General features: G+C 46.7%; 1 protein-coding gene across 1 annotated transcript in view; it reads left to right on the top strand.

Moving 5' to 3' along the window:
- NXNL2 (nucleoredoxin-like 2) overlaps positions 1-1574 on the top strand; it is a 48035-nt gene extending 46461 nt beyond the window's left edge. The window contains exon 2 of the mRNA XM_011948024.1: positions 1072-1574. Within this exon, the coding sequence (XP_011803414.1) occupies positions 1072-1207 (136 nt within the window). The 3' untranslated portion in view covers positions 1208-1574. The remainder of the gene's footprint in view (positions 1-1071) is intronic.
- Positions 1575-10405: the final 8831 nt, after the last annotated feature.

Raw genomic sequence — 10405 nt, 5'->3', positions numbered from 1 at the left:
AGTGCTGGAATTACAGGTATAAGCCACTGAGCCTGGTGCAACAATACCCATTTTCTTTGGCTTACTAATCTAGGAGTTGGCTGGGCATTTCTTCTAGTTTGGGCCAGCTTGATGGTCCCTACTGGACAATTCCATGTGTCTGTGGCCAGTGGGCAGCCAGGCAGCTAGAGCACCTGGATGCTGCTCTCTGTGGCCTCTTATCCCCTGGCAGGCCCAGCTGGGCTCATTCCCACGTTGATTTTGGGGTTCCAAGCCTGTGCAGCACTGTTCAAGTCTCTGCTTCTGCTGCATTTGTTACTGCTGCACTGTAAATGTGGACGGAGGCCCTAATGCCTGGCATGCTCATGGAGACCCGCTCAGTGTTATCTTCTTGGTTCCTTTGGAATATCAGGGTTCACTCTGTCACCAGGGCACAACTTCCAAGAGTGAGAGGGAATGTTCTCTGAATTCCCCCAATCCATAGCTCACTCTTCTTAGGTCTGAGCAGGAATAATGGTATTCGATGCTATGTGGTAATCTGGCCCTAAAATGGATTTCCATCACCCCACTGGTCTCTAGTCAGCATCTGAGGGGTCTGACTGTGCACAGGTGACTCCACCCTACACAGACACCCCCACTTTGGGGGCATGAAATCTTAGGATGGTGCTGAGATGGTGCTGCTCTGATGTTTTGGGATGAAAGCTAGACTTTGGTCATGGTGGTGGTGGTTTATCATTGCTGTGGATTGAATTGTGTCCTGCATTTACCAAATTCATATGTTGAAGCCCTCATGCCTAATGTGATGGTGTCTGCAGACAAGGTCTGTAGGATGCAATTAGGGTTAAATGTGTCACAGGGTAGGCCCTAATCTGATATGAATGTGGTCTTATAAGGAGAGGAAGAGAAAGAGCTTCTTTTCTCTCCACCATGTGAGAACACACTGAGAAGGCAGTTGTCTGCAAGCCAGGAAGACAGCCCTTGCCAGGAACCAAATCAGCTGACACCTTGATGTGGACTTCCCCACCTCTAGAACTGTGAGAATGTAATTTTCTTTAATCTGTAAGCCACTCAGTCAGTGGTATTTTGTTTCAGCAGCCTGAACCAACTAATACATGCGGCCACCTTCTCTCCGTGCTTGCACTTTCTGTTCCAAGCCATCTGGTGGAAGCAATCCAGTTGCCTGCAGAATCATCTGAAAGCATCACTGGGAAGAAGCTGGTGGAACTAAGAAGCAATTCTTTAGCCTGACAGCCAGTCTGTTTTTAGTATTTCTAAATATGAAATCATCTCAGAAGAAGCCAAGGGTTGTTGAGGTGATTTGCCCAAGGTCATACAACTCATCATTGACTGTGTTTGGAGTAAGGAAGTAATTAACTTTAAATGTGATTAAGAGGGTGGGGCCTTAATCTGATAGGACCTGTGTCCTTATAAGAACAGGAAGTGTGTGCATTCACTGAGAAAAAACCACGCAAGGACACAACGAGCAGGCGGCTGTCTGTAAGCCAGGAAGAGAGCTCTGCCTAGAAACTAATCCTGCGGGGCATCTTAATCTTGGAATTCCAGCCTCCAGAATTGTGAGAAACAAATGTCTGTTGTCTAAACTTCTCAGCCTATGGTATTTTGTTATGACAGCCTGAATGAACAAATACAGTCATCTAATGTCCACAGAGAGAAAACACGTTTGAGGCTAAGAAACCATCTACTCAGGGAGGATCAGTCATCAGTCCTCCTGAGTCTGAGCCATCTGAGCTATCAGCCCAAGTTCCTAGAGGCTCTAATGTTGCACCCGAGCGAGTTAGAGAAACGCCACACTTTGAGACGAATTTAAGAGTCCTTTATTAGCTGGCGACCGAGAGACGGCTAATGCTTGAAATTCTCTTGGCCCCGAGGAAGGGGCTCGATTTTCTTTTATACTTCAGTTTAGGAAGGGGAGGGGAGTTCAGTTGCAACAATTTTACAGAAGTAAAAACATGCAAAAAAATTAAAAAGACAAATGGTTACAGAAAAACAAGCAGCTCCAGGTGCAGGGGCTCCGAATCTTTCATAAGATGTTAGATATGGGGCCTCTGCCGGACACAAGCTCAAGGCTTTATGGTGTTATCTCTTGAGCAAAATCCTGGGAACTTCGTACATTGCTTGCTTCAGTACCTTATCAGTTAATTGGTCTCTTTGACACTTTGAGAGTCTGCTTACACAAGTTAAGTCCTTGAGGAAGGGGGTGGGTAAGGAGTCCTTGATGCCTTGTAAATGAAGGAGCCAAATAGAGTTTGTCTGGCTTTCTCAGCTAAGGGAGAGCTTATTCATGGGGAAACAAGGCTAGGTGATTAAGGGAGAAAGGGAGAGTCTAAAAACCAAGTTAGTAAAAATAGGGTTAGGTATTACACCAAGGACAGGGGAGCTCACCTGTGGCTAGTCTGCTGAGCTACAGTGAGGTATGGGGTGTGGGTGTGTATTTTCTCCTGTTGCATTTCTGTTTATTTATTTATTTTTTTGAGATGAAGTCTCACTGTGACGCCCAGGCTGGAGTGCAGTGGCACGATCTGGACTCACTGCAATCTCTACCTCCCGAGTTCAAGCAATTCTTCTGCCTCAGCCTCCTGAGTAGCTGGGATCACAGGTGCATGCCACCATGCCCGGCTAATTTTTGTATTTTTAGTAGAGACGGGGTTTTACCATGGTGGCCAGGCTGGCCTCAAACGCCTGACCTCAAGTGATCTGCCTACCTTGGCCTCCCAAAGTGTTGAGATTACAGGCATGAGCCACCACGCCTGCCTCTCCTGTTGTATTTCTAAGTCAGTTCAGAAGTGCATCCTGATGAAGAGGGTGAAGGATTAGAGGCAACAGCTTTAGCTCTGTTTGAAGTCTTAACTCATGACATCTCATTTCTGAATGATGAGACACAAAGATCACCGCCTACATGTCATTCAGCACAGAACCCTTGATAAATTAATGAGAAAGCACATTCTTACTTCATTTTATGAAGTCTAGGTTATGTAGCTATGCCCCTTCTCACATATATGTACATTAGAAGTAAAGACACACCCCAGCAAGTCAACTCAGTTTTCCATGGATAAATTATTTTCTTAAGTATTTTTTTGAGCCAAACACACCAATAATGCCAGACAGAGTTGAAATTCTGCCATCATTGTCTTGGAAAATGGTCAATTCTGTGCGCTTATTCTGGATGATTTCTTTTCCCTGAGAAGTGATTTTAACATTCTCTTGAATCCAGACAAACATGTAATGATTATATGTAGCATTTTCTCCAGAAACCATGTTTGTTTTCACCACTGGGAATTACATTTCTTGGACTTTTGTGGCCCAGTTTCCCTGAGTGTGTTCCAGCCATGTGCATAAACACAGCAGCAGTGTGTTACAAACAAATTCTACTCCTTGCCAAGTGTCCAGGAATACCAAAAGCAAATATTTCCTAGCATTGCTTAGGAGAGTAAAAAAGGAGTAATGAAAGTGAAGACATTTCAATTTGAATTGATACCGCATTTGACAATAAATTTCTCCCAGCAGTGAAGACTGGACAGGACTTGAATGGAAGGCCCCTCTCACCTTTCCCCTTCCACATGAATTTTGCACCTGTCTCCAAGGGTTTGCCTGCATCTGTCCTCTGGAGGTCCTACCCTCCAGCCTTTGTTATTTACTGCATCACATTCACCACCAATTGCTACCCTACTTCTTTTTGCCCTTTCATAGGCCAGACGTTGGTTTGTTCATCCATTGGGAATATTTATTTATTAAAAATCAGTAAATACATATTTATCAATGCAAAACATACTTATTCAAAGAATCAAACAGAACTGAAAATCTCACAATGAAAAGAATAAGTCCCCTTGCCCCTCCCCAAGGTCCCCCAGCCCAGCTTCTCAGAGTCACTCACTTTTAAACTTCTTAGCAGTTTCTTCTGGTAGTCACCGCCATAGCTTTTAGCCAGTATGCTCATGTAATTACTTCTTAATTTGATCAATTTTAGAAAGTAATTGTGAAATGATTTTCTGTAATGACAAATTTTCTTGCCTCATCTTTTTGTCTTCTCTCACGTCTTATCATATAGTTGAATCAATAATCAATATTTTTATTACTAGGATAGCTATTTACATATTGTTCACTGAGGCCCCAAGAGGTAAATACACAATGTGTCAATTTCCTGTTTTGTGGAGCTTTTTGTTTCTTCCGGAGTTTTTAATTGCCTCATTTTTCACTTGTATATTTTCTAGTCACATATTTTTGTTATTGTCTCCAAATGTTCAATTTTTATAATTTGTTCTACTAGATTTCTCCCTTTCCCCAAGAGCCTTCCCTTCTGCATACTTCTATAAACCCATCACATCTGGGTTGCTTGCTGTCTAGGTCTGTGGCACATTTCTCACCCTGGAGCTGCTTCTTACTCTCCTGGGTGGGGCCTACTGTTTCTTTACTTCCTCGTTTTCCTAATGTTACTGGAGATTATTTTCAGTAGCTACTTAAGGAAGGATCAAGAAAGGTCAATTTTATGAATCTTTATATGTATGAAAATTTCTTTAGTCTGTCTTTACATGTGACGAATAGTTTGCTGAATGTATAATTTCAGGCTGAAAATAATTTTCCCTTGGAGTTTTTTAGGTATTAGTGTCTTCAGGAAGATAGGAGGAAACATAACATCTTCACTGATGATGAAGTGGTAAGTGAAGGCCTTAACTTTAAAGTTAAAGATTTAAAGATGCCCCTAGTTCCACCTCCTTTATACAACCCATTCACCTGTTTGCTTAACACTGAGCCAGTGCTTAGTGCTTCACAGTGGTCATTCTTTACAGGCTGGAGGGTCTTTGCCTAGGTGGTTTGTATCTATCAGTGCATCCAGATATCTTTCCCTTTATAAAAAATAGTGTTTTGTCATTTTCTTAGCAGGGTTTTTTTTGTTGTTAATTTTTTTGTTAAAAGATAGTTGCTGCCCCCTCCCCAACTTGTGGTTGTCCTTCCTTTCAAATTGGAGTGACTCATCTATTTCTCAATAGATCTGAAGGACTGCTTCAGGTCGTGTTTCCTTCTTCAGTTTTGCTGGCAGCCAGCCAGGGTTGGGTGCCAACAACACAGGGTGACACTGAGGCCAGGGCTGCAGGCTGTGTTTGGCTGAGGGCTGCGTGTTTCCTCTAAAGAGCGGCAGCGGAGACAAGAGCCAAGACAAGGAAATTAAGGAGCAGCAGAGGAAGTGTGGGCATGAGGATGTGCTCCTGGTTGAATTCTAACTCTCTCAAGCACCCTCTTGTGTCCTTTCTGCCCAGTGATGGAGCTCAGGCACCGGGCTGGCATCGGGTCCCAGCCCACTGCTGAAGGGAGGGAGGGAAGGAGAATAAAACTTGGCCTGTGTGATAGCATGAAAATCAATTATAATTCTGAATTTAGAAAACTAGGCTCTGACCCTTGAAAGACAGACCACCTTCAGAAAGATGCTTCACAAACAAATTTAGGATCCAGGCAGGGAACAGCCTTTCATGTCACCAAAAATCCCCTGCAAGTTCATTTCCCTTCAAAACACAATTTCTGCAATCTTCTGCTTTTCCAGGCACACAAGCCAGTGCCTTAAGCTCCTGAGGTACATGGTAGAAGAGAACAAGGACAGTTGACTCTGATCCCTGTGTCCCTGAGTGTGTGGGTGGGCCACTGGTCCCCATATCCCTGTGCGTGGATCAGGACCTGGTCTGGAGCGTCCCTGGGTGTGCAGGAAGGGCTGGTCTCAGGGTTCCCCAGGTGCAGGTAGTGGGATCTTGTCCTTTTTTTGCGGTCATCCAGCAGGGTGTGCATTTGTCAGGGTGAAGCACAAGGTCCTCTCAGAACCTCTTCTTCACCATGAGGTGCCTGTGCAATGTCCCAGGCCAAACACAGCCTTGATGGGCTCTGAAGGATCCTCCATGGCTGGAGCCCTTGCTCTTGCTAGGCGTGTTGGGTCTGTGAAGATGTTTCCATATGGATTTCAGGCTGCTGAGCAGGTCTCTCCTATTCAGGCAGGAGACGGGGTGGGGGGTGGTCAAGAGAAGATAGGGACAGGTGGAGGTAGGGTACAGATGGAGATGATTAGTCTGGTGATCTTCAGTGGTCAGTGCACTAAAGATCATGGGAAAGGAACTGTTATGGCCTGAATGTTTGTGTCCCCTGAGATTCCTGGGCTGAAACTGAATCTCCGGTGTGATGGCATTAAGAGGCGGGGCCTGTGGGAGGGGATGAGGTCATGAGGGTGGAACTCTTGTGAATGAGACTAGTGCCTTCCTGAACGAGACCCCAGAGAGCTGCCTCACCTCTTCTACCACGTAGTGAGAAGGTGCCGTCTCTGAGGAAGGAGCCTTCACCTGGCCAGACAACACATCTGCTGGTGCCTTGATCTTGGACTTCCCAGCCTGCAGAGCTGTGAGAAATGAATTTTTGTTGTTTATAAGCCACATAGTTTATGGTATTCCATGATAGCCACCTGAACGGACGAAGACAGGAACTAATACCACTCGTGGGCTGAGCTTCCTCGAAGGCAGGACCCTGCCAGGGAGGTTGGTTGGTGGAACGGTGGGAGTGGCGTCAATCCTGCCCATTCTCTCCCAACAGCCATGCAGACATACAGAAGTTTGTGGGTTTTGTGCAGAGGGGCCGTGCTCTGTTTTTAAAAATTCTACTATTGATGTACTTCAACAGGGTCCAGGTTGTCTCATGACCTTGTCTTTAAAGTCTTCAGGCCGGGCGCGGTGGCTCAAGCCTGTAATCCCAGCTTGGGAGGCCGAGATGGGCGGATCACGAGGTCAGGAGATCGAGACCATCCTGGCTAACACGGTGAAACCCCGTCTCTACTAAAAATACAAAAAACTAGCCGGGCGAGGTGGCGGGCGCCTGTAGTCCCAGCTACTCTGGAGGCTGAGGCAGGAGAATGGCGTAAACCCGGGAGGCGGAGCTTGCAGTGAGATGAGATCCGGCCACTGCACTCCAGCCCGGGGGACAGAGCGAGACTCCGTCTCAAAAAAAAAAAAGGTCTTCAATAATGAATAAAGTGAATAGGAGCTGGCAGAACAATCCTTACCTCTCTCCTGACTGTGGAGGTCTTGTGGGTGGGAGATGACACATTTCTATACCATCCCTTTTCTGCCTACAGAAAATAGTGGGAAAAGATACCCAAGAACCTCACACAAAGGAAAGAGAGATTTGATCTGCATCTGTCTGCCCTGCTCGGCTGTGGGGCAGGGTGCCCTGGGCCTCAGTGTCTGCTCTATGCATGAACAGGGAAGGCAACCAGCTGTGGGCAAGGGGATATCACCCTAGGAAAATGGGCCCTAATTCTGGATTTAGCCACAGTAGCTTGTGCCGCCTAGAATTCTCCTTTGCTCATGGCAGGTTGTGGTGTGTGTGTCCATGCTGGGACAGTGTAAGCACAGGGGTGGGGGTCATTATTTTCACTTGGTTCCATGGAGAAACCTCAAGAGAAACTGAACTTGGGCTCCAAGTCTTAGTTTGTTCTACCACTCCGTAGCCTTTTTCTGTCAACCCCATGTCCTGCTGGGACACCTCTATGTCGCAGGATTTGCTCTGGTGGGACGAGGGAGCCAGAGTTAAACAGAGAGGCAGAGAGGCTTAAAAACTGGAATGTTCCCAGGGATGGTGCCAAGGCTGGTAAGCAAGGTTGAAAATGAGGCTGTGCACACACAGGGTGCAGGAGAGAAGCTCCAGTTTCCTCTTCTCTGTAGGAACTAGAACCCAGCTTTAATTGTGCCCCTTGCCACATGCACACCTGTGATGCCTCCAGAAGTCCCCACTGGCCTGGTATAGGGGTGTGTAGACACCCCTCTTGCATACCCTGTCCCCCTGCGGTGAGCCTGACTGAGGGCAGGGCTGAGCGTGGTGTGGTGCAACCCCAGCATCATCCCTGTTCTAGATGCCTTCAGGGAGGGTGGCTCTGCAGGGACTGGAAGGCTGGCACACACAGGCTCCAGAATCAGTGGAAGGCAGTGGGGAAGACCTCTCAAATTCCTTGTGAGCCACCCACTGTGTCCATCTGAAGACAAGGCCCAGCAGGGAGCCACTGGCCCCACTGCCTTGCCTGCGACCCACTGTACATTGATACCTGGAATAGGGCATGGCTGTCACCTCACTTACTTTTACTATTTCCTCTTGATAGAGGCAAGAGGCAGAGAAACTTTAGAAAGACAGGAGTGGATCCCTGGCAAAGCCCCACCTTCAAGCCAAAAAGCCTGACGCCCACGGCTCAAAGTGAGAACTTCCATCTCTGTTTGCCTGCTCTCCCTATTGGTTTTTTCTGAGTAATGTGTTTTTACCACTTGAATGTTGCCTTTTCCAAAACTACTTATGGCCTGCCCCACCCCCCATCCTGTGCTTGTAAGGACCCCAGATTTAGCTGGCAGAGAGAAGCAGCTGTACTTCAGAGAGAGGCAACTTGATTTCAGAGGAGGGAGGCAGAGGCTGCTTGACTTCAGGGGACAGTGACCTGTCCTTTTTGTCCCCTTTCCGGTTCCACTCTCTGCTGAGAGCCACTTTCATCACTCAATAAAATTCTCCACATTCACTATCCTTCAATTTGTTCATGTGACCTCATTCTTCTTGGACACTGGACAAGAATTCAAGACCTACCAAATGCAGGTACCCAAAAAGGCTGTCACACTGGCCCTTTGCCCTCACTGGCAGAGGGCAGCTGCCCCACGCAGTGAGGCAAAAGGCCCACTGAGCTGATAACACACTGCTCTCTGTGGACAGCAGAGCTAAGAGAGTATTGCAACATGCCCTCTGGGGCCTTGGGATTGCAGGCATTCCCACCTGGATGCTGACGCAGGGCCTACACGGAGTTTGCTCTGCTGGTGCCAAAGCGGCCGGCTGGTTCCTGCACTAGCTCGCCTACTTGCTCCCTCTGGCAAGGGGTGGAGTGTGGTGGACTGGAGTAAACAGAGTTTGCTCCTGCTTGCACAGAAGTCAGAAGTGGCAGGCTGATTCCTGCACTGGTTCACTTGTGTGCTCCCTCCTATGAGGGGTGAGCATGGTCAGCTGAGTACAAGGGGCACCCTTCTCATGAGTCCCACAAAGGGTCAAGAAAATATCCTGCCTCACTCTCATCCACATCCCCTGGAGAGCATGCACCTCCAATGCCGATGATCTCTTAGGAGCAGGAAGAGGGAAAGTGGATCAGGAGTCTTGGGTGATTTTAACCTTTGGTCAGAGATACTTTATGACAAATTTCCACCAAAGAGGCAGTTTTAACAAATACAACATTCTGTGGCAGACACTGCTTCTTTCTCTAATTAGCATAACACTAAGAAAACATTTCCCTCTACAAATGGAGATAGGAAAGAGACAGATAATGGATCCACTGGCAAGATGTGGCTGCCCTTCACACTATTGATTTTTCTAGCCATGAAATGTCTCAGGCCAAATGCAGTCAGCTGAGAGGTGGTAATGGAGAGGGAAAGGGTCTATTGTGTGCATATGTAATGCATATTGCTAAGTTGATGAATCTTCTGGAAGGACTCTGTTTGCTGTGGAAAGCAGGCCGGGGTATGCAGGCCATCCGTTGCATGGAAGATTTCATTAGAAATAGAAATTCTCCACTCGATGTGGGCATTGTGTTCTGCCTGCCGACTCTGTGGGGTCCTGGCAAGGCCAGTGAATGAGGACCCCGCAGCAGCTGCACACATTTTGAGAACAGTATTTTGTTGAGTCTCAACACAGAATTCTTTCCCTCTTTGATGGGCCTTACTATTAGCAGCAGAATAGACTTGCTTGGTTCCAGGCAGAGGATGGAGCTCAGAAGCCACGTCGTTGCTGTGAGGACACGAACGTGCCATACACGTGACTGTGCACCAGTTCCCTTTGTGTGGGCAGCGTCGTAACTGGCAGGATTGCAGCTCAAGTATGTGCTCTTTACTTTGACCTAATGTGTCATCACAAAACTCCACTATAAAATTATGTAGCTATACTTTGTTGTAAGTTAAAAATTATATGTTGTACATAAAACTTATCTATTTTTATATAAAATAAAAGTTAGGATTCATGGAGGAAATTGCCTGCTGTGTTCCAGGCAGGAGAGCTCACGAACCTTCCTGCACTTTGCAAGTGAGTGAGGGGCACCTCATCGCCCACGGAAAAGCAGAGTTTCCAAGTCAGGAACAACTCTCTGTTAAGAAGAGGGCCCATGTTTGAAGGAAACTCATGTAACAGTCACATAGGATATCTGTGACTTAACCAAGTGGCAAACGAACATGAGGTCCTGGCATTTTTGGGGTATGTTTTGAAATGATTCCTATCTATGTAGGACATTGTTCTTTTATGTTTTTGATTTTATTTTAGGTTTAGGGAGTATGTATGCGGGTTTGTTGCATGGGTAAGTTGCATGTTGCTGAGGTTTGGGGTGTGAATACTACCATGATATCATCACCCAGGCAGTGAGCATAGTACC

Source organism: Colobus angolensis, unplaced genomic scaffold (genome assembly GCF_000951035.1).
Source record: "Colobus angolensis palliatus isolate OR3802 unplaced genomic scaffold, Cang.pa_1.0 Scaffold272, whole genome shotgun sequence".
In the NCBI taxonomy this organism is placed as follows: domain Eukaryota; kingdom Metazoa; phylum Chordata; class Mammalia; order Primates; family Cercopithecidae; genus Colobus; species Colobus angolensis.
Note: the sequence above shows the minus strand (reverse complement) of the source record. Positions and strands in the feature narration are given on the sequence as shown.